Raw genomic sequence first — 25,358 nt, 5'->3', positions numbered from 1 at the left:
AGTTTTCAAAAGAGAAAGGGAGGCTGAGGCTGATGGTAAAAGTTTAATCTGGCCCTAGACTGACAACATGCGGACCTGCTTGATATTTAATTGGGTTACGTGTGCAAATTTATATAAAAACACAAAACCATAGTAAGTATTAACATTAAATCATAAGGGGGGGGGGTTAAACAAGCCCAACATCAATTCAAATACCCATTTAATATCAATGGGTAGGATCCAAATTTAGTCACTACTTTCGGAAAATATAAGATTGTTTTCTCCAATGCTACCAACTTGATTAAAGTTGGTTAAACTTGGTTAAAGTAGCTCACATATTTAAATTGAAAATTTCTATATAAGCAAACAGTTTGAAAGGGTTTTATGACTCAATAATAACAAGTGTGCAAGTTATTTCATGTGTGAATATGGAGAGATGAAAACCATTTAGGAACTGACCACCCTGCTTTCCTGTAGCACAAGTCATTAGAAGGAATGAAGATCTTAGATTTCTTTCCCACAAATATTTAGGCATTCAGAGGGATTAGAATTAAGCTCAAATGTTACGTTTGGAACAATTTTGCTGGTTATGTTAGATTAAGAAAAGGCGATCCCCCCCCCCATAGAAATTAAAAGCTCAGCTCCATAAGTGAAATAGAAAACACTTTACTAGTTGCCATTTTCAAATAAGCTCATTTTATCTGCTAAGGATGGGGTGCCTGCACAAAAACAGAAAACAGACACTCTAAACTATTCTTCAGTTGCTGGAAAGTGTTCCACAGAAGAAAAAAGTATATTACAAAAAGGTAGTGATAGATAGTGTGTACTATAACCACAGGTTTGATGAGAAGAGTTCAGCAGCCTTCAAATGTGATTCCATTTCCAAAAAAACATTGAGAGGGGAGAAGCAGACTGTAAGCTTTAATCATAACCCCTGTGCCACTGTCCCAGCTAATAAGGACTCAACATACTCAGGCACTGCTGAATGCTAAATGACCATAGAATAGAAGACCCTGGAAGATGTTAGATGGCTTAGAACAGGGGTCCCCAACCCCTGGGCCGCAGCCTGGTCCTGGTCTGTGGCATTGGAAGGACCAGGCTGCCAAGACAGATGAGCAGGGAGCAGGAGTTTAGCAGCAAGCGAAGCTCCGTGTCTTGTCAACGTGCTCCTATTAGGTTCTAATGCTGCTGCTGATCTAACAGGAGGTGGACTTCAATTGCAGGGCACCTCCTGCTCCTGCTCACCATTTCCTTTATGAGCTCGATTCAAACTATCCTCCAACAACCTATTGCATTAACAAGTACCTTCCCTCCCCCCACACCAGTCCTTGGGAGAATGGTCTTCAACTAAACCAGACCCTGGTGTCAAAAAGGTTGGGGACCACTGGTAAGAGGAGATGAAATTGCAGCTGTTTGGAACTATGGATGGGAGACCAACAGTTCAGACCATGGGTTCACTGAGTGACCACAGCTTTCCGGAGTTTCAGACATGAGTCTTTCTCAGCCCTACCTGGATATGCCAGGGATTGAACCTGGGAACTTTTTCATGCAAAATAAATCACTAAACTGAGCTTCCTTTTAATCTGAACAGAAGCACTCTAAGTTGATCTCTTTTTGTTGCAGGTTCTACAAGTACTAATACCATGTGGGTAGTTATTTTTAATACAATATATGCAGAATTATTATAGCAACATGGGCCTATCACACTTGTCTAGTGAGCTGGTTAATCCAGTACCTTCTTTTCTTGACTGAAATATAAAATTAATCTCTGTAATATCCTCAGTAGCAAAACAGCCGTCTAGAACTTCATAGCAGTATGTTCAAGAGAGTGGCAGAATATTTTCACAATGATGAGGATCAAGCTCTTTTACTAACGTTGGTCAGAAATGGATGTGTTGGTGCACTCTGAGCTACTGCCATGCAATGTCTGCTAGGAAAAATATTATTAGCTGCCACAATTAAGTTTTAGATAACAAACACATTGACCTGTATTTTTTTTAACAGGAATTCCCTTTTTAGTGATTGAGTATAAATATCATATTCTTGTTCCTAACTAAGGCACACAACTGAGGAAGGCCCTTATGTGAAGACTACTGAACATTCTTTTGCTTCTGGCATAAATCTGAAGCATTGCAATAATTACCTAGAGCAGGCTCAGCAAAAAGCTTTGTTTGACTTTGTGGCATTGCTTCGTGACACTGCCTGAGAGTAAGTAAAAAAATAATATTCCCCAGTCTTGTCTGGCCCTTATGCTGACTTCACCTCCCAATGCATATAAGAACTAATGTAAAATGAAACAAAACAAAACATCCTGGTAATGGAGCTGCATCTTCAACTATTTTGATTGGTATGAACTCCACAGGGTGAGCTCTTTGTCATACTGTGATTATGACGTCTTGTGTAGTACTCAGCTTCCTCCTCAGTCAATGACTTGGACTTCAACTCCCAAATCTCAGACCAGTGGCCATGTCACCTGGGTCTTCTGGGAGCTGAAAAATGAACCAACTGGAAGATCATTGATATTAAAGAATGTACCACCTGCTAAATTTCAGCCTGCTCATTAAAGAGCCTTGCTACAAAGACACCCCCTAGTCACTGCAAGTGCTTGAGAAACAGATGAGTCTACATGCATACTAACAGAATCACATTATGAGGTATGCACTCTATATTTCTTCTAAAGATCCATTAGAGAAACTTCATGCTCTTTTAGGGCTCAATCCGGCAATCCTATTAATACTTTGTTATGAAAGTACTACTAATGCTTATAGAGGGATACCTCAAGGAAACATATAAGCCAATTTTTGCAACATTTGAACACCAAAGATTGAAGATGGGAAAAGGGCCAGCCCTATAATTAGGCAGACTGAGTCAGATATTTCGGGCAGCAATTGTGATGAAGGAGGACAGAGCAGAGTATGTCAGCTACTTTCCAATATGTAGCTTGTAAGCTGAGGTGGAAGATACTGCTTCTTTTTATGTGTTAAAATAAGATTCAACTGCCAATATGGCTTTCATACATGGAATGGAAGAAGACACCATTTTGACCTTGGGTTCAAGTATCAAAATGTCTTGAGCTGGCCTTAGATAAGAGACAGTATACAAGCCAGTGTGAAACTGGACATAATTCATTCTACATGGGAGTTGCTGACTGGGCAGTAGGCATACTGCATAGCATTGAGTCTTTTCTGGTTGCTTGAAGTCAGTTTTCCTTCAGCATTTTTTCTTTGTATAAAAATTTCCATGGTGAACATTTAAACTCACAGTAAGAAAACAGCAGAAGGTTCTGAACATGTAATTATGGGAAACAACTTCCATACCAATTAACGGCAGGAACATCCTATTGGTAAAATTTCTGATGGCAATTCATTGTAATTTACTCCCATTTATGATGATTTCCAGAGTGAATGACTGTATAAAACAGCAATCCTAAAAGTAGCCGAGCTAGAGACATCACAAGTAGCAGCAAGACTCTCTTGAGCAACAGCTGCCCAGTCTCTTCTCCAAGTGACACACCGTGGAAACCACCACCCATGCTGCTGTTGGTGCTACCTTCATTTTTTTAAAAAACTGCTACTGCCTCTCTCCTTTTCCTCTTTCTCATGTTAGCTGAAATGTGGTCCTCAAGCTCTTGTTACAAGCAATAGGCAGTGAGTGGCAGTGACAGGTCTGCCACAGTCTCCAGCACTCTGCTGGCTGAGACAGCTCCCTCACCAAGGCTAATGGTAGGGCCAGGCCTGCTAAACAGCTGCTGCCAGTCAGAGCTGACAGTGCTGGACTAAACTATGGACAAAAATAACCTGATCTGGTATAAGACCACTTCCTATACAGCCATTATGTCTTGTACTAACCTCCTTTTCTTTCCATAAAAGAGGGAAGGAACTCCCCAAAACCAGACTGAGTTATCTTTCCTCCACCAGATGATCAGAGATTCCCTCCTTTTCACCACATCATGTACCCCTCATCTCCACCCTTTGTTCCACATCATCCAACAGAGTCCCCACACTCCCCGTGTAGAATTTTCAGGGGCCTGTATAGGCAGAAAGGGGCAATTAGTCCAGAAACCCACTCCTCAAATCTGGATTCAGTCTTTTTCAAGAGAGGTTCCACACCTCCAGTGAGTTTCCATGGCTGAGCAGGGATTGGAACCCAGGCCTCCTAGACTGCCACTCCATCCACTACACCACTTTTTTTGGTGGGAGTACTAACTTTTAATAAGGCAAGTTGCCACTCCTGGAAGTTTTCAGAAGTGGCAATTTGTAGGCTTTTAGCCAGAGGAAAAAGGGGGGGGGGACAGGAATTAGCTGAGGGTATAAAAACAGACTTGAGGTACATGGAGCTCCAGGTCTGGCCTACACAGATCCATTTTGAACCCTATTTAGGTATTACTTTAAACTTTATATTTTGTTCTATATACCTTCCAATCATCTCCCTAGCTACCTTGTATTTCCCATCAAGTTTAGACTTTGATAGGAAAGGCAAGTTTAGACTTTGATGGGAATGACAAGAATATCTTGCTAAAAGTTAGCAGCCCCACAAGAAAGAAAGAAAGAAAGAAAGAAAGAAAGAAAGAAAGAAAGAAAGAAAGAAAGAAAGAAAGAAAGAAAGAAAGAAAGAAAGAAAGAAAGAGGTGTAATGGATAGAGTGGCAGACAAGGACTCAGGAGGCTTGGGTACCAATTCCTGCTCAGCCATTGAAACTCACTGGGGATCTGGAACTTGGTAAAGCCACTCCTCAAATATCTCACTTACCTTGAAAGCCCTCTCAGGGTTGCTATTAAGTCAGTTCCGACTTGACAGAAAAGAGCAAGCCACTTTTTGTATGGGTGGTGGTGGTTGTATTTGTTGATGAGCGCTCGTCTCCCTCTGCATACCTGGGCCAGGAGAACCCTTTGATGAATTCTACCAACAAGCAGCGAGATCTGCTGCTTCCAGATCAATGTCCCGTTCCTGGCTTGTTGAAGCCATTTGGAACATTAAACATTTATTTTCACCTTGATCTCCAGCGTTTTCTCCGTGTGAGATTAGACTCCAGTACTGCTTAAAAAAACAACACACCACCTCATTGGAATTTATTATCCAGACATCCTCTCTAGCTCTTTCTTCCAGCTTTGGTTTTCCTCCGCATCTTTCCCCTTGGCCTTTGATCTGCCAATTTTCTTATTTTCCCCTAACATGGCCCAGCACACACCCGTCCTTCAACATTTGTTCTTAAGGCGGGGAAAAGAATCAGTGGCCGCTCAGAATTACTGAAAAGTACAAAACAAAAAGCTGTTAACAAATCTGCTAGAAACATGTTTCATCCCTCTGGAGATTTTTCATGGGACCTTTAAAAGTTGGACGATGGTAATACAGGGATGGGTTACTAGCCTGCGCTCCCTCCTCTTACTTTAAAGGGAATATAGGGAAAGGGAAAGCAACAGGGAAAGGAGGGGAAGGAATGAGAGGAGGGGCTCTTTTCCCCGAGCGCGTTGGCTCTGTCCATGGTCAAAGTAATTCAGCCGTAATCCCCCTTTCTCTTCCTCTCCTGGAGCTCTATTCATATTCTAATCACAGCTTTTCCTTCTCTAAGCCAGCCACTTTATCAGAACCCCGGCTTTGCTCTGCTACTTACTTCCCCTCACAGCACACAGAGCCGCCTTCAGAAGAAACGGGCAACTTCTGGTCAGCCTTTTCCCTCTCTTTTTCTCTGCACGCATCTCTGCCTCTCTCACACGCATATTCCCGCAGAAGCTGTCCTGAAAATTCGGGTAAAGTTCTCTGCTCAAATGAATTCAGAGAGAAAGAGAGATCCGTATATCTAAACCAATCAATTCAACCCATCTGATCATTTCTGGTTCGTTTGCCACCGTTTTAGGGGCTTCTTCAGACGTTAGGCTGAAAAGACGCACGGGTTTTCCTGCGAGGCAGGAATCCGCAGCCAGCCCCAGTTCCGGAACATGTGTATGTGCGCGATGCAGATGTCTGTGAACATGTTTGTGAATTCACATGTTATATTAAATATATGTGTATATATATATATATTTAGAAATTGAATTGGCATACCTATGGGACTAGTAACGTGTGAACCTCGTGGCTCGTATTCAAAAGGAAGAAGGCGGCGGGGGGAGACTGAGAGTCTCTTCGTCCCAGAACAAACTGAGTTTTGAGTTATTCTTCAAGGGGGGGAGGAGGGGGAGGAGGCGGCGGCGGTCTAACACGGTCTTGACATGCACCGAAATCGTGCCCTCGAGAACGAGATCTAAGCCAATTTTATCCCTGGCTGTAATGAGCGAAAAGCTGGGTGGTGGGTAGATGCTGAGGGGGGGGGGGAGAGGAGGGAAAAGGGGGGGCGGCTCAGTGTGGAACTTTAACCAAGACAAACGCTCCCTAATGGCAAGTGAGGAGGGGGAAGCAGCCGAAAAAGTGTTGGGCTTGCGTAGCTCTGAAGTCGCCCCCCTTTCCCCCACCCCTTTGCTGGAAGAGCTTTTCTTATTCAAAACAGTGGCACAATGGGGTTCACATTGAGCCTTGCCACATCCCCATCTGACTAGCAGCCATTCATCAGGCTGGCCGGCCTATCAATGACATTTCTCCCATCAGGGCTCCTATAAAATGACGCTTTTTCCCATGAAACATCCGCAAACATTTTGACGGCTCTGGCGTTGCCCTGCTGGATTTACTGAGGATCTTTTTCTCTCCCCCCCACCCCAAGTCTTCTCCTCCCCTTCCTTCCTTCCTTCCTTCTTTTCTTTTTCTTTCTTTCTTCTTCACTCTTTCACTCTCCCCGTCCCTTTTTTCCTTCCTCCCAACCCTTCTTTACACGCACACACACACACACACACCCCAGGCAGAACAGGCGTCCTCCTCCTCCTCCTCCTCCTCCTCCTCCCGCCTGCACCTCGGAGCCAAAGGGAGAAAACTCCTAACACCCCACTCGGGACTTTTGGGGGCTCCTGCACTGTCCATGGGAACAGCATGCATTGTGGGTTGCTGGAGGAACCTGACATGGATTCCACAGGTCAGTGGGAGCCAGGAGGGCGGCGAGGAGCCGGCCAGCCCAAGCCTTGGGCCCAGCTTGGCCTGGGTGGGCTGGGGTGGGCTGGGCCGGAGGCCCCCGGCAAAGGAGGGTCCCTCTTTTCTTGAGGTCGGGGGAGCCTATGCGAGGGAGCATCCTCTGGCTAGCCACAGCCCGGGTGGCTCCTCTCTCCCTGTGTGGACTGGGAAGGCTTGCAAAATCGCGACCTGTCATCACTCTCAAAGCCACGGAAGCGGAAGGGGACAGGGTGGCCCGGAGCTCTGACCGCAGGTTGCCCTGAGGTTGGACGAGACTTTCCCCCGAGGAAGGGCGCCTAGGCTCGCAGCCTCGTTTCCAGAGTCCTGAAGGGGAAGCCATCCCTCCCCTTTCAGGCTCCAAGGCAGGAGGGCCTTCAGAATGCGTGATCTTGGATGGGGATGACAGCGGGGCGCTCAGATCCAGGGGGCGGTGCGGGGAGACGAGTAATCCCACTGGTAGGGGAAGACAGTTCCGGGCGCTTGGTGCGATCCACTTGTTGTGAGGCCAGGCGCGCGGAGATCCAGATGCGTGGCAGGCGGAGTTTGGCTGGCTTGCCTGAAAGTAACCCAGCTTAAGGTTTAATAACTCATCAGTTCGCTAACTGAAGTCGTCCCCTCCCCGTCGCCCCACATTCCGGCGTATGAGTGTGCTCGTTTAGCATCTGATTTCTTTATTCTCCCCCCCCCCCCCCCCAAATCACGATTTGCTGTAACTTCAGCGCCAAAATAACCTTCTTGGCCTTGATTTCTTGCCAGAATAGGGTTCTGAACAAGGTCGAAATGATTTTCAAAAGTCGAGAATTGGGTGGTAGTTGGGTTGCAACATGAAGTTTCTAGGTTAGTTCTCCCCTTATGTTTCCAGGTCTCACCGCTAGTGCTATGGATCAACTAGCATTCCCAAAGGCAAAAACAGCCCTATTAATCATTTTAAACTTTCCACAGAATCTCGGGCTTAATTCCTCGATTCTTATATTTGATACACCCATAGCACATCTTTTGCTCACTGCTCTTTATTTCTGTTAGCACTGTGTGCGTAATACGTGTGTGCATGGTTATAGCCATACACACGCATACACACATATATGATACACGCATCATGCAAACAGTGTGGGGTACCTGTCCAGTGGCAAATGGTGGAATGACCATCCCGGCCACTGAGACAAGGCTCCGGCTTCCTAATCTGAAGCATCTTATTCCAGCCAGCTGTGAAAAAGGGTCGTGATTCCTGAGATTTTACTCCCACGGGGATACAAGAAACAGGGGAGTGGGGAGAGAAGCTCAGCTGTTCCCAATCTCAGCCACGGATCAGGGCTCTGATCTCAGCGGTAGGGCTGTGAAAGTCCAAGGGGCCAGATCAGCACTTAAAACTCGGCAGGTGCTTCCTTGCAGAAAGGGATGGGGGAAGAGGGAGGGGCGGGAAGGGAATCATCTCCCCTGCTCTTAAATTTGAAAGAGGCGTTGCGGAATCATCATCCTCTTAATCGTCATCCTAATTCTACACCGTTCTCTTTTGGGATTGCATATTTGGGAGCCATCTTCTGTACGGCGGCTCTACCGTAGCTCGAAGTTTAAGGTTGGGTCCCAACGTGAACTTTTTTTTGCCGCTCTCCCTTCTTTCGAGCAAAGTAGGCCGGCTTTGCCAGACCGGGCTAGGCCGCAACGCTGTAGGTGTTTTGCGAGGTCACATGAATCTGGAGGCGAAGGATCGGGCCCTTTCACGAACCATTTTCCCGAAGCCGTAAACCAGGCAAATAACGTCGCCCAGAGACTTCCTTTCCCTCTATCCCAAAGTTTCAGGGCAGAGTTTTACTTGTAAAGAGTTTTCTCTCCCTCTTCCCGCGTTCCTCTGGGGCGATTCCTCCGTCTTAACGATGCAGGCCGAGAAAACGGTCAGGCTAACCCGGAGCCGAGGTTGCGATGGTCCCTGGCAGGCGGACCGTGCGAAGGAAGAGTCAGGGAGTAACGCATTTTGCAAGCAGAGAAAATGGGTTCCGCTTTGGGTTTTGTTTTTGGGGTGACTTCCCGACCGTTTCGGCTCCCTAACGTGTAATACCAAACCAAACCAAATGCAGTGTCCGAAAGCGAATGATGTAAAATAATAATGCTGGGAATCGTATTTCGTACGAAACAGGGGTTTTACAAAACTTTTTGAACGGGAGAAAATGAAGGGAGATAAATCAAGAGAAAAACGAAACTCCAACGACGAGAATGGTAACTTCGCATTCGTTCTCCTTTGACTCTTCTCTACGAAGAAATCCAAGCAACAGGCTGGCAATACTGGAAAGCGCGGGGTTTTTAAAAGAAACCGGTGACTTTGCGAACAGGTCATTTATTCACTTGGGGGCAGAGGCTGGGGAGATTTAGGGGGAACGTCTCTCCAAATGGAGCAGGAGGGTCCCCAAATGCAAGGCTTTCCTTCCAGGGTGTCGAATGGTGGGGGAGGGGGACTTATTACCATCAAGTACTGTACAGGATTTCAAATGACCTAACTGCGTCTCCGCCAGTTACCAGACTCCGTGCCTTCCTTTTAAGAAACCGCTTATTCCATGGCAGGCAAGGGGTGGTTCGAAGGCCGGATTAAGACGTCCTTAGGCCCTAAAGTGTGTCAGGTTTCAGAGGCCCCCTGACATTACCCCTCAACAGTGTATTGATTTCACAAGCTTTTGTTGAGGTGCCCTCATAATCTTAGGCCTTAAAACCGGTGGTTACTTGATTTGGCCGTAAACCCGACCCTGGAAGGGTTTCCGGAGTCACTACGCGTTGCTTTTCTTCGGCTTTGCCGCCCAAACCTCACGGCGCGCCGCTTGTAGGCCCGACTCTTCCAGCGGCTTCTCCTCAGTTGCCGCCTCAGCTCTGTGCTCCTCAGGAAAAGATGGGGGCCTTGCCGGCCTCTGGAGCCCAAATTCCTAACCAAGCCGGCAGCCCTTTTTGCTGCGACGAGTCCCTCAAAGGTGACGGCCTGGGAGTGGAGGGGCGGGAGGGGAGAGCCATAAATGAATCCCGGTCGGGTCTCTGATAGATGGCAGGGGGGATTGATTAAGATAATATTAATCAGAAACCACTTTCGCCTTGCTCAACAGATGGCAAGGAAAGTGGAGCTTTTGGCGTTGCCCATTCAGGCACCTTCGCCTCCTTTTCAGAAAGACTTAATCCAATTAGTCTTTCTTCGGAGTTTCAGTTGTTATGTAAAAAAATCCTCCTTTTTCTAAATCGGGATGAGGGAAAGATAGCTTCATTCGAAAGAAACGGGGAAGGAGGGTGGGATCCTGTTCTGAACTTTTCCTCTTTTTCGTTACTGTTCGTAAAACCGCTTAAATAGGCTGGAATTACGAAACTACGATCACAGTGATCTCTATCGACGTTTGTCGGCAATTGAAGGAAAACGACACCTTAATTTAAACGACTTCCAGACGCCTTCTGTCTGGAAGTTGTGGTGCATGCGCGTGCGCACGTTATGATAATATTTTTAGGAGTCATTTGCAGGTACTGTACTTCAGTAATTAAGCTGTCCTTAAATAACTTCGTTAAGCTTCTTCCCTGTTCAGTAAAAATATTATTCACGATACTGAGAGACCTTTAAACGGATTGAATCAAACTTTGGGGAATCTGTTGAAAACCAGCCCGCAGCAACAGGTTAATCTTTAGAACTAGAGGAAGTTTGTTCAGCTCTGATTTATTCGTTCCTGGGCTCCTTTGAATTCTGGGTTCCGAAATTAGATTATATTCTGTATTTATTAATTTTTAAATGAGAAATGCCCAAGGAGAGTGTGCACGTTTGTGTGTACTTTGTGATAAGGTTACACCTTTTAAATAGGGAAGGCAGGGAGCATCAATCCACATGCCTAAGCAGGTCCCTAAATTAAATCTCTGCCAAAGAAGTGGTGGGAAAAGGAAGGGAGGGTCTTTTCCCCCTCTTGAGCAGCAGGGAGCTGGGAGCCAAAGACTAATTGAAATCGGCCATTGGCAGGAACTGAGGCAGCCCCACAATCCACCTGGTAGTCCTGACCTACCCTACTTTTTCTGAAGTCCATCCCGAGGATTCAGAGAGGAATGAAAAGCGGATGCACCTTCTTCTGAACAATATCTTTTTGAGAGACATTGTTTATAGCCCTAGAACCTAATTTTAATGCTGGGCTTTGCTCTCGAATGTGAATGGGTATCATGTACACAAGCATGTACAAAGTGTTCCCCCAACAGGACGAAATCTACTCCTCAGACAGCTGAGAATAAAGGTTGAGGGCTCCAAGATAGTGAAAAACAATATTATTTGCTAGCTCCAATTAGAGTAGACCCACTGGATTTGTGCAATTTACATATGTATTGATTTAAATATTCAGCAGTTGATTTAATATGAGTATTTGGGACCAGCAACTGAATCCAGGTGTCTCATGGCACCTTGAAGACCAGCATGTTTTGTTGAGCATAAACTTTAATGAACTGTAACAATCCAGTTCATCAGAAGGCATCGGACTATAGGGCAGTTTGGCAAGTTTAAGCTCTGAATTTGATGATCTTCCATGACAGCCTCTTCATTCCTCTTTAGATGGTGATATCTGATATGTATGACTTTAACCTCTGCAATTCTAAGATTATTATTATTATTACTGTATTTTTCGCACCATAAGACACACTTTTTCCCCACAAAACAGGGGGGTGGAAAGTCTGTGCGTCTCATGGAGTGAAGAAAACAGATTATATTTTCCTGTTTTCTTCTCCTAAAAAATTGGTGCATCTTATGGAAAGGTGCGTCTTATGGAGCGAAAAATACGGGTAAATAGTTTTACAAGAAACTCTACATTTAACCATATTGCTCCAATCTTCAACACGTGGTAAACTAGACCAGCAGTTTTGGGAACCTTCTGGCTCATTCTATGAGACGGACTCTGGGCTTCTACATCAAAGTCTTGCTTTTATGGAACCACTGCGCTTCAAGGGTCAGCCTCAACCACAATGCCCACCCCTTCAAAACATTAGCCCTTGCTGTTTTTGTAACTGTTTGAAGGCATTTTTTCCAGGGGTGGTAGGTGGGGAGAGACTTGCAATATACAGTAGTGTTTACGTAGTGTAATTCACAACTATATCATATTCCAGTTTAAAACAGTGTGTTTGTCTCTACATGAGCAAATAAATATAGAATTCTAGAGATGTCAACTGTCCTCTTATGGACACATATGTGTCCTTGTAATATATAAATCAGGTGTGCCTGGGGAGAACTGGGAGCTGGTCAGTTACTGGAGGTTTTTTACATCCTTTTTAATCTGTTGCCTCTGCCCAAGCACTCCCCCCACCCTTGTTAAGGAAGACTAATGGTAATGATCATATTTAAATCACCAGACAGATTGGTAGTGATTAATCCTTAGTCAGAGGAAGGCATTGCATGACAGTCAGAAATACGTTCCCCTAAATCCTCTTTGTTTTAACTGGGCAATGAAGCAAATGGAAAACAAGCACTTTGGGAGGAGGGTATTTGTAGCCCTAATCTGTGATCTAGTGCCCCTCACCCATGGAAAATCACTTTAAAAGAGAATCACTTTGGAACCAGTCAGCCATCTCAATGTGTTGACTGGTAAGGCACTGTCTTTATCCTACTTACCTCATCTCCAAATTTCACCCACCATTACTGCAAAATTAATAAGAGCGTCAGGCAGTTCCAGAACCCCAAACCCTTATACCATGGCATCTATTCCTGCCCTTCTTTTCAGAAGGTGTATTTGTCACCATTCAGGTGCACCATTAATCCTCAAAGAGAAGCAAGGTGGCTTTCTAGCACATACATTGTTTTACTGTATCTGCAAGAAAAGGGAATTGTTAATGCCCTGTGGACAGGAGGTCAAGGGTCCTATGGGGTTTAATATTTAGTATTTTAGGAGTCTGAGGATTGTGGGATGTGGAAAGGCTGTAATTATTTTACAATACAGTAATATATCCTGTAAACCAAGGAGGAGGAAAAAGCTGATCTGCTTTACTGGTAGATCTCAAGACTGCAGTAAGTCAGCAGGATTTCTGATCCATCAGATTTTTAACCATATCTGTAAAAAAATACTGTAAACCACTTCCACTCTTAAATTATATTTCTATAATGAAGAAAGCTTGGAGTAACCAGGAGTGAACTTTTTCATGGAGAGACTGTGATTTCATGTTTAATTTTGGTAGTTATAGCAATGCCTAGGCTTAAATTCTTTTGAATCAAAGTCTTATTCTTTGGCATCAGGATCTCGCTGATAAATCTTAGAAGTTCAGTAAATACAGCTGATCTTTTAAGTTTGAACCTTGCCAAAGCGGAAAGTCCCTGTTTTCTCACAGCCTGTTAGACTTTGTTGGGACTGCAGTTGAAGTAACCTCTATTCAAAGAGTTCAGGAACTCATAAACTTAATATCTTTCCATGGGTTTATTTTAATGTTTTCCAGGTAGAATGACTTTTCTTCTGTCATACAGAGGCAGTGTATATCTCATAGACCCACTTCTACTAACTTACTCTTATCCCAGTACTAATAGCTAAAAGAACCTCAGGCCAGGATCCTAGAGGGTTACATTTACATAAAAGTCCCAACAGAATAGGAAGGCAGATTCATGTTGCTTGTGAAAATGTTGCTGTAAATAGTAAATTCCTGGGGGAAAACACCCCACTCTGTAGTTGTGCAGTGGCAATGCTTGCACAAGCTGCCTGATTCTGAATCAGTTTGCTGGCAGGACATTCTCAGAAGCTCAGTGGCATCTTGGCTATTATTCCTTATTTCAACTCTTTTTTGCCTAAGACTGGTACATTTGTTAGTGATATCTACAAAACCGTATACAATAAATTATTATTTTCGATGTCGTGATTTTGGATCAGTTAAGAGGGGATCCTGACCATTAAAAGTTACGGTAGTTCACTTCATCAAGAGTTGTAAATGTATTGTTAAAGAAGTTAAAACATGTCATTTGTAATAAAATCATGAGTGTTAGTCATTATTTCTGCATTGCTAATAGTCTTGGTTCCAGTTTTGCTCTTTTAGCGTTTTCTGCCCTGCATTTATACAGTATTTAGTATCACATAGACAAGAGCATGATTGTGAAACCAAATAGCCAGATAACATTCTGTGTCCTTAAATATTTCGTTCTGCTTTTTCTCACAAAGAATTGTGTCAGGACCTGTAATTCAGCTATCTTAACATTAGTTTCAATATTTCCCATTTATTTTTATTCCACCATGGTTTCAGTAGGATTACCCTCCTATATTAATTGAGACGATGTACCTCATATAGATTTGACTATATGGGTATCAAAAGTAAGAGAAGAAAAGAAGCAAATCTGATATAATTAAGATAAACATTTGGCTCTTAAATTATGGGCAACCCTTGTCACTTTTCAGAACATCCAATTGAACCATTTTGGTTTTTAAAATCAAAACCAACCCAGCTGTCAGACAGAGTGAAGTGGCTGCCTTGGATAGCTGATCTGAGGTGTTGAGAAAGGGTAGCAACCTGTTGGTTCTTTAATTCATCATGATTATGTTTTACTGTCAGAGAATGGGGAAAGCCACTTAAAGTATTTTTGATTTCATGTGTCTAGTAACTTGATCAGCCATGGGTATTTGATGTCTAGAGGAATGTTTTGAGATGTCTCTATTTGTCCTAATGACATCCAGATAAAGACGTTGATAACTACTGCATCAGCTCCTTTATGAACAATTGTCACTGGTGGTATTTGGAGCCAATGTTTATAGAGTAGATGAGTAGTCCAGATAAGTGGGGTATAAATCAAATAAGTAAGTAAGTAAGTAAGTAAGTAAGTAAGTAAATAAATAAATAAATAAATAAATAAATAAATAAATAAATAAATAAATAAATATTTCTACTCCTCAAAAACTGGTTATTCTGAAGTTTCTAAGTTTAATGTAGAATTGTATAAAAATACACAAAACAAAAAATTGCAACAGAATACATTCAAAACTTTAGATAAATATACAGTATCATTTTTTATATTTACAGTATATATATCAAGGTATGTTAGACATTATGCAGAATGAAGTGGCATACCAGGCAATAGTAATCTGAGTGGTAACAATTCAGACTTCAGTTGATGTGGGGTGGATTATATGTTTACTGCCTTCTCACTTTTAAAAAAAATCTCTGGGTGTAAGCTCTTAGAATACAGTATTAGAGAAAAGATTTTAGCATAGCTCTCTCACTGATGTTGCTTGCAGAGAGGATTTTTTAAAAATGTGTCAGCACATTACAGAATGTCATCTCTTACCCAACCACCTGCAGTTTGAAATTGTACCATACAGAATTCTACCAACACAATCTACAGGCCTGAATTCACAAGGCCTTCGACTTGGAGACTCTTTTTATTTATCTGCATAATTTTATACTTCACTTTTCCACTGCAAAAAAACCCAAACAAAACCTCAGGGTGCTTGATAATAAAATAATAATAATTAAAACATAAAATTAAAACACATAATTTAAAACACCCATTAAACACATCAATATAAAAAAATTAAGATCCAACCACTTTGACCAACTTACATGGCAACAATCTGCCTGAATAAAAATTTCTTTCTCTGCTGGTGGAATGACAACAGAGAGGGAGGAAACACTGGCTGAAATCTAGTAGTAAGTCTCAACTAGAGTGGACCCATTGAATTAATGGAACTTGTAAAGCAGTTGATTCACCAAATCCCCACTGATTCAGTGAGCTTACTATAGCTATGACTTACCATTGGATTTCTTCCACAGACTTCACTGGCAGTAAGTTCCAGAGTCTACAGTAAGAGCAGACATCAAGGACCTGCTCCATTTTCATTTTATCTTACCAAAAAGGAGCAGTAGCATTCACACAAGTAGCTTGAATTATTTTCTTTACATGTTTAGTGTGACACAGTCAATGGCAATGAAGGTTGTGATTGGAGCAAAATGACTGAGTTACTGGTTGATAATATAGGGCATGGTTCTTAGTTCTGAAGAGAATGTTTGGAATAGTGAACTTGCATGAAAAGAGCCTCTAAGTCTGAGACTTGGTTTGCATTTGAGCGATACCCAATTTACACTTCTCTTCACGTAATTTTTTTATTTTTTAATTTAAAATATTTTGACCTCACCTTTCTCCTTAAAAGGGACCTAAGGCAGCTTTCAGCAATCAAAAGACAGTATTAAAGTTAGCAACAGTGAGTATACAATATGAAGGAATCAATGAATTGAATACGAGAGAGAGAGAGAGGAACAACAAAATATATTCAGTGCAGTAAGGTACAACAGTCCGTTTAAAAATCCCCACTCAGCAGCCATCCACTCAGGGAAAGCTTGCCTGAAGAGAAAGATCCTCATCTTTTTGCAGAAAGACAGCAAAGATGGGGCCAGTCTTGCCTCCTGTGGGAGGGAGTTCCAAAATCTGGGAGCAGCAACAGAGAAGGCTCTCTACTGTGTTCCTCCTAGACACACCTGTGAAGGTGGCAGGACTGGGAGGAAGGCCTCTCCTGATTATCTTAGTTTCGGAAGAGGTAGCTGAGTTAGTCTGTGCAGGCATAATAGTTAGTCTTTAAGGTGCCACATTTTTGTCTTTTTAAAATTTGGTTTGGTTTCTTTTGATTTTGCCTGATCTTAATACTCAAGAAAGCTCATAAAGGAAGATGCAGTCCTTCAGGAGGCTTGGACTCAAGCTGTTTATGGCTCTTTAGGTCAGAGCCATCACTTTGAATTCTGCCCAGGAATGGATCAGCAACCAGTGGACCTGCTGTAGCCGGGGGAGGGGTTTGTGTGATCCCTGTGTCTGGCCCACTTAGTAATCTGGCTGCTACACTTTGGAACCACAGAAGTTTCCTGACACTTTCCATAGGCAGCCCCACACAGGGTGTGTTGTAGTAATCCAGCTGGGATGTAACTAAGGCATGTGTCACCATGGCCAAATCAGACCTATCATGGAACAGGTGCAGCTGGCACATAATAAAGAGGGTTTATATCCCTTTGAATGTTTCCGCATATTAGAATCTGACTCAAAGTTATTTGGGTTAACATGCTTATTATAATGATCCAGTAATTTGTGTGGTACTGTGCAAAAGGTCTGGTGTATGCTGCGAAACAGTTGTGCAAATTATCATTGAAGGATGGTTCCCTAGGTATGTTGGCCACATACATATCCCCAAAATTGGAGGACAAAAGAGGACACTGACTTGCATGACATTTTATTTCCTAATAACCTATGCAGATGCAAAACTAGAATTTTTTTTTTATAATTTCAACAGAATTATAATACACCTCATGTGAGTAGGAAAAACTGTGGCCAAGTTAGCCTGCATGCCTTCTGACTTGGATGTGCAGGTGTTCACTGGGAACAGTGATTGAGATGGGTCCAGTATATGTTGTCATTTCTCAAGACCTTCTTATACCTAGTCTAAGAGGATTCCCAACATTTACTTGACAGCATTGTCAGGATTATTTAGTATTTTGCTGGCTCAATACAGTATAGCAGCTTAGTGTTTTCCTTGGCTATTGAATAGGAGTACAGTAGTAATCACTCCAGGTGCTTATAATAAGGTTAAAATAAAAATTCCTGGTCTGAATCCTATTGATTAATTCTGCTAGTGTAAGTGCAATGGTTTAAATTTCAGTGGAGAATTGCTACTAGCTAACAAGTTGCCACTTATATCCCTCATAACACATTCGTGCAATTGGTAGGAAACGAAAGATACAAACAGCAACTTGCTTACTAGCAGCAATTTGCTGTTGCAGTTCTTGCAATTGTACTTATGCAAGTGTCACTATCATTAGCACAGAGGAATCCCTCAAGATTCTGACCGCTGTTTATTTACAAAGAAATCTATTTAAATATGGCACGGGGGCGGGGGGGGGAGGAATGACTTTTTAAAATATTAAAGAAGATCCTAGAGCTGGATCTTACTCTATCTGTCTAAAATGGAAGAATAGGAAGAAGCAGGAAGTGACTTCAGAAACAAAAGCAGAAAGCAGGCCTAAGGGTACCAATCTAAATGTAGATCTAAAAAAGACAAAGCAAAGGAGAAACACTCCTATCTGTCTGCTTGGTGCCCTTTTCCACAAGTTCAGATCATCTACCGCATGTGCTGATGCTCTGTTCCAACAAAGGGAGGTGTAAAGCAGTGCCTTGTACTGTCTCTGAGCTTTCTGTTCATCTGGTAGCCAGAGTGCTCACTGCCCCAACACATTCCCTCACAGGCAGAGTAAAGTTTTCAGGGAAAAGTAAGTACTAGAAGGTTTCCATAGCCACAGCCTTGCCCCTACAAGTGACATCTCCATGGTGATTCCAGGGAGTTATATTTTGGGTGGGGGATATAAAGGAGGGGAAACAGCTGCTTGTTATTGTGAGAGGGAGGAAGGCAAAATATTATGAGTTTGCAGTTGTGCTTTAAACAGGGATTGGAAGCAGGGGGCACCAGGAGAGTGGCTGTGAGCCCACAACAAAGGGGGAAAGAGGGAGGAGAAGGCGCAAAGATCCAATGGAGCATGCGTTGTGCTCCCTTCTCAAGACAATACAGGGGCCCCTGCCGCTTGCTGTGAAGTAAAACCATCCAGAAGAGAAAAGAGAAGAAACCCTGCCGAACAGCTCCCAACAAATCATTCTTAATCACTCATTAACGATCCTGTCCAAACAAACGTGGGAAGGGCCTGCATCATTCCTCTGGCCACCTCAGAGAGCAACATTCCCTCAGGCCAAATTATTAGTAGTACAGCTCATTTCTTTTCATGCATTCTCACAGCTTTGATTTTTATGTCCCAAAGCTCCTTTCACTGATATATGTTGATTTAATAGCTCTTTTTGGGAGGTAAAACTCAAAGAGCTGAGGAAAGAATACAAAATAGAGACACGAGCTGAAAAGCTGCACCAACTTTATGGCAGGAATTCCCACGGAACTCAGCAGAATTTACTTCTGAGCAGAGATGCATAAGATTGTACTGGTGGTTGCGCTGACTAGACACGCACTATGGTCAGCACAAAACATTTTGCTGTGTGCAGCAAAGGACAAGATGGCATGCCCACCTACTGACAGCTGAATTTTATTTCTATACTGGCAATGGGCTAAGAGTACATAACATAATCTTTTCTTCAGGACGGCATCAACATAAAAATAGTCTACATTGGGTTAAAAAACCCTCAACATTGTAGACATTTTTCTTGCCTTATTGCTGTACATGTTCTCAGAGAAGCACACTAATATTGGGTAGTAGAATACTCTGGAACTGCCTTCCTGCTCTCCAGTACTTTGATGTGTCTTCAGTGGAAAGGAAGTTGTCATCCTTTTTGTCTACATGTTACTGACCTTTGGTGAATCTTGGGATGTTCGATCTGAGAAAGACAAAGCTTCCTCATGTGGCTATTGCATGGAAAAGGCATGAATATCCAGAGTCAGCCTGACTCTTTGGCAGATTGAGGCAACTGCCTCATACCGTGGATTTGCATTGTCATGAAAGGCACCACCTTGTAAGTTGATTAATTGGTGGTGGTTGTGTATTTTGTGCCAGAAACGGAGAGAGATGATGGTAGGATTTTCCGTTTTCATGTATCAAAAATGTAGTTAGCTTTGGGTAATTATGAAGATTGACTTGGGTGTACTGTATGTACGTTGGTATTTTTTTGCTTTGTTTCAGGCATTGAACTGGCCTTAGGAGCATCCGTTCCTAATTAACATTAATAACGTTTCCAAATTTAAATTTGTAGGTGCTAGCTCTTTTAACTAATGCATTAGAAATAAAATGCATTTCTTTATCTTAAACAATTCTGAATGCCATGACAAAAATTCTGTAGGCAGAATTCTGAACAATCCTGTGCCAGCTTTGTGTGCTCTTCCTAGTTTGATGTGTGATATTCTAGAAGTGGGTGAGAGAAGTTTTCTTGCAAACAAAGCGGTTGCCTTGTAATACCTTCATCAATGGCTGTACTTGCTTGCTAGTGAGTGGTGGACTATTTTTGCCAGTTTATTCATTTTCTCAACCTTCTTTAACCAGATAATCTGGACAGAGTAGGTACATTTCTTACTTGATACAAATGTGGTATTTTACTTTAACTGACTGTTCTGACTGAACTTCCTGATGAACCTGCATGTCTGTGAAAATATTAATATGTGAGCAATAGTTTGAATATGTGAATAAGAAGATGCTTAAGACCCAGCATAGTTCCCTGTGTGTGAAAGGAAGGGGGAAAGACAAATTACAGCAGGTAGTAGAATGTACAAGCATGAAGAATTGCATTGTATGGTGAGCCAGAATTGATAATCTCTGGAAAAATCAGCATTTTGTCAGAAATTTTAGTATAAGAAGGTAAATAGAACCATGTTGTTGGCCTGTCTGTTGCAGTGCTTGGTTTCCACAGTGGCCCATTATTTGAAAGAACACAAGTAGGACATGGGTACTGTTGCAGCTTCTCGTTTTTTTCTCCAGCAGCTGACAGTGACTTATTGCCACTGATACTGTACGTGAGGTAGTACATAGTTATTATAAATACTACACATTCACAACCCCCATGAATTTATCTAATCTGCATTTAAAGCCATAGAAATTGGTGGCTGTTGTTACATTTTTGTGGCCATGAAGACTTTAATGGAATTTAAAGTCATTAAAACTTTCTTGTGTTCATGTTCATCTGATAATTAATTTTGTAAAATTAATAGAGTTGCAAGTTCACTGGGCACCACTGCATCCCAGCCAACAGGTAACTGAGATAGATAATAATAAAAATCCTATTGGTGTTAGCATACATTTTGCATAGTTTGCCATGACTAATTAATGAGATGGCAGGGAGCAACTCAGTTGCTCAAAAAGATGTGTGATCTGGTGCACAGCTGCAGCGTTATTTGGCGTCTCATTGGTTAACTGCAATTAGTTGTGGCAAATTATACCATTTTACACAAATGCTGATAGGATACTGGGCAATATGTATTGAGGTAATTCTGATACAATGTTTTATTATGAATTTTAAAAGATAATCTGAATCCAGGATAGCAACATAATGTGGATTTGTCTCTTGGAGTAAAGTACTGTAATTTAAATTTGTATCTTGTGGGAACTGCCTTTGAAGGACAGAGTAGTAGTTTCATTAGTTTCTCAAATTAGTACACAATCACTGAAATTTGATTATCTCATGTCTGTAGATTTCCTAGAACAGATGTGACGAAGGCAGGATCAACATTTTTGTTATTGTTGCGCACACAAGACATTTAACTGGGAACATTGAAGACATTAGCAGAGTGAAAAGGAAATGGAATATTTGGGCCTTAGAAATAAAATAAACAGGTGGCCTTTTAGAATATAGGACTTAGTTTTTGTGCAGTAGATTGTCTGGAAATGTGTCAAGAAAATGCTCTCCAGTGTCCGTTCTAACTCTTATAATGATAACAATAACAATGATAATCAGTATTGGGTATTTTTGTTTGTTTGTTTGTTATTATAAGAACTTGGAAACATTTTTTAAAAATTGAATTACAGTTCCCAAAGCCTTGGAGTTGTAGAGGAAAAAGGTGACTTTCCAGGCTCTGAAGCACAAACTGTGTTTTAAAATTCTCTGCACAAGCCAATAGCATCTGGAAGAAAAGGCCAGGGTTGCTGATACAGTCAATATACAATCATGGCAGTTTCCTGCCAAAAAAGAGAGGAGTTTGGGGAGTGGGGGAATTTTTTAAATTGGACTTTATTAGAAGGAGAAAGGTTATAAACTATTTTTATTTCTTTGATTTTTATACCATTCCGTTAGTGTAGTGCACTATTCTGCACACACTATTAATGTGATACACTATTCTGTAATGCACTATTAGTGTGATGCACTAATTATTCTTCACATAGTTAAACTATTATAAAGGAGTGGCTGATGTGTTCACTTCTCTCTCTTGTTCATAATGTATCTTCCCCCTTTCCCCCCTGTTCCATTAAAATTTGCATTAACTGAATCATATTTGTACATATTAACCTGGAAATTAATTGAAACAAAAATGCAGTGTGACAACCCATAGAGGCAGCTGACTTAATGCGGAGAGTGATCAGTGGGTTTCTCTTTATTTATTTATTTATTTATTTATTTATTTATTTATTTATTGGACTTATATACCGCCCCATAGTGCTACAAGCACTCTCCGGGCGGTTTACAATTTTAATTATACAGGCTACACATTGCCCCCCCAGCAAGCTGGGTACTCATTTTACCGACCTCGGAAGGATGGAAGGCTGAGTCAACCTTGAGCCGGCTACCTGGGATTTGAACCCCAGGTCGTGATTCTAAGGAATTTTATTTTACTGTCATTGTTTGTATTGTAGAATAGAACTCTATATCCTGCCTTGTTATAAGTCATCTGATGTTTATGATTCTTATGAATCTGCTGCTGAGCTATAGTCACTCCCATCCACTTAACCAAAGGTTTTCCACACAGTTTGATTTCACATCTTGGCAGCAGATACCTTAGAGACTACAAATTTTATTATGGCATCATCCTTTTAAAGACGTTGAATGGCAGTCTATCAACCCTTGTCTCAAGGAGGCATTATGGTAATATCCCAGTTTATGTGTGCTGGAAGTGGACCACAAGTAAGATGATCATGTCCTTTATAGTTGAGTTCTTGTAATTATCACAAGTTGTGTTTTTTCAGATTTCAAGGCTGAAATGGCAGATCTGTTAGCCAAAGCTTTGTTTGACTAAATTGGTTGCGATCCAATTTGAGTAAAAAAGAACAGCTTAAGAACACTTATTTTTTGGAAGCTGTTTTGCTTCTGGTGCGATTATGTAACAAGGATGAAAAAAAGAGCAGGATATTGAAAACAGGTAAACCTACACTATATTCTGCAACATGGAGTCCTCCTGTTTACAATACTCAATTGCATTCCCACTCCTATCCAATTTTCCTTGTTTCCTTTCAATAGTCAGCCATCATTCTGTGGTTCCTGTACATGCTCAATATTATTTGAATAATATTGCGCATGTAGCAACATATTCCTACTGCTAGGATTTTGTTTTATTTTTTTTACTTCTGGAAATTTTAGTGTACCCAGACAAACTCAAGGCTGCTGGTACCCCTGCTCCTGTGTGTGTGTGGTATGGATTTGGCTACATAAATAGGTACTACTACTTAAGAGAATTGCGATCAGTGATATAGTTATATGATTGTCTTTTAAATTGATTGTACAGTTCTTTTGACATCTTACATGAATATTAAAACTACTTTATATTAAAATAATTGATTAAAATTTAAAGTCATTCAGTTAGTATACAGCTGGGAATCAAATGTCAAACTGCAACTGGCAAAAAAGTGTGGTGAAGAGGAGGAGGAAGTAGAAAACCAGAAGACAGTATTATTCCATGTATCATGTTAAAAGCAGGTACAAGAACCTCTTGTTCACTTTGCTTTCCAGTGAAAAGGGCTTTAACACCTTATAGACAAATGTCATGCATTCCCATAATGCAATCAACGACTGTTTGAAAAAACAAAGTTGTTAAATAACAAAATTGTTGCTTTGCATACTTGTAAAATTTGTCATTAACCAAAGAAAAGAAATTGGTAATTTAAAATTTATCATCATCATTATCAGTGTCGTAGAACTGTTGAAATGGAAGGGGACCCTAAGGATAACTGAATCCAGCCCCTGTCAAGCTGGCACAGAATTGGACTCCAGCCTCTGGCTCCACAGCCAGATGCCTAACCCACTGAGCTATCCAGCAGTTCATATTGAAAACATTATGATTTAAAATGTTAAATTATTATTTTATTAATTATTAATTACTTATTAATCATGAATTAAAACATTTTGTCAGTAGGGCATATTTGTCCTTTTCATAAAGAAAAGAGGAATAGGGTAGTAAGTGGGTACAAATCCAGAGCCGTGAACAGAAAGTTTACAGCACTCACACCTTAAATGCAGATGGTGCCATACAGATGTTGATGAACTACAACGTCCATCATCCTTCACTGGCTATTCTGGCTTGGGTTGATGAATTACAGACTATAACATCTGAAGATCCACATGTTCCCTTGTCCTGCCTTATGATTATTAGCATGATCATCATCAGCTATCTCTCAATTGTAAAAGAGCTGAATGCAACAAATGCACAAACAAAATACAACTGGGATAATGATAGAATACTAATATTTTTTAAATAGAGAGTCAACTCTAGCATTAGGCAGAATGAGGCAACTATCTTAAGTCCTGTGGGAAGGGGAGGAGTGAAAGGGTGTTGTAATTCAAAGTTATGTATGCCACGCACCTTTTCCTGCACCCCAAAGCTGGCCTCATATGTTCAGATGCAGCAGAGAATCTTGCCCTGTCATCAGTACATAAATAAGATTCAACTACCATCTAGTGAGTTTTTGTATATAAAATGCAAATAGGTCAGGACACTGTTTGGTCTCCCAGCATGGGCAGTCTGATATTTTGGACTAACCCATTTCACAGGCTTATTCTAGCGACTCAGTGATTGATGGCATGTGAAAATATTGTATTTTCAGGTTCTCGTTAATTTATAGTAGAGATAAAGCTACACAGCTGCTGATTCATGGTTAGGTCAAAATATTTCCACAGTATTTATATTCGATATTACAGCAAATGCCTGTATTCAAGTTTAGAAAATTGCCTTTAAGTCAATAGTTGACAAGTATGGTTATGTAATTATTCAAATTGGGTGGAGGAAAGGGAAAAGGCAGCAGGAAATTTTCAGTTTCTCTCATTGCCATCTACTCCATATATTTCCACTGGTGTATTTCTCTGTCATATTGATCTATTTTCAAAACTGATTTTCATTTCTTCCTGTGTAAATAAGAACTTGATTGAAATGGATGTTTTGATTTCAGAAATATGCCTGTGTTGGCTTCTCTTGATCTTCTTCCCCTCTTCCCCTCTTTTGCCACTGTTACCTATTATGATAGCTCTCTCTATCCAGAGCTGAAGAATGACTTATTACAAATAATTACCTTATTATTATGTTTTGGTAACAAGAGGCTAATACTATTACGTTAAAAAAAGGATTTTACTCAGGTGTAAAATTGTTAAATTTTTGTACTGTAAAATGTCACTTGAAAGGCAATTTTAGGGATTTTACAGGATTTGGGAGCATGTTGTAATTTTTTTAATGGAAGGATTAAGATACAGAGCAACATCTAAGGGAATCCAGTAGAGAAGACAGGAAAGTGAGTAATGCCACTGAGTTACTTTTTACAACTATGAAATAACAAAATACTCTTAAAAAGTAATGGTTCAGGCTCTGCTCCCCTATATTGGGTAGGCTGTCACTAGTGACAAAATGCAGCTATATCACTATAAATCAGAACAATTAGGGTTTTTTCCCCCCAACAGACAGTGGTAAGGGAATTTTTCTTACGGCTTTGTTCTTCCTTAACTGTTTCACCAAAATGAACAGT

General features: G+C 41.4%; 1 protein-coding gene across 3 annotated transcripts in view; it reads left to right on the top strand.

Moving 5' to 3' along the window:
* The first annotated feature begins 6,574 nt into the window (after positions 1-6,574).
* The window catches only part of RFX4 (regulatory factor X4), an 88,905-nt gene continuing 70,121 nt past the window's right edge, over positions 6,575-25,358 (top strand). Inside the window, exon 1 of one of the 3 annotated variants that reach the window (XM_020803667.3) lies at positions 6,575-6,975. In XM_020803667.3, the coding sequence (XP_020659326.2) occupies positions 6,933-6,975 (43 nt within the window). In that variant the 5' untranslated portion in view covers positions 6,575-6,932. Of the gene's footprint in view, positions 6,976-8,414; positions 9,222-25,358 lie in introns of those variants that run through there. The other 2 variants (XM_073000035.2, XM_078376206.1) reach the window with 2 other exon arrangements.

Source organism: Pogona vitticeps, chromosome 5 (genome assembly GCF_051106095.1).
Source record: "Pogona vitticeps strain Pit_001003342236 chromosome 5, PviZW2.1, whole genome shotgun sequence".
Lineage (NCBI taxonomy): Eukaryota > Metazoa > Chordata > Lepidosauria > Squamata > Agamidae > Pogona > Pogona vitticeps.
This window is presented reverse-complemented; position numbering and strand designations above follow the sequence as displayed.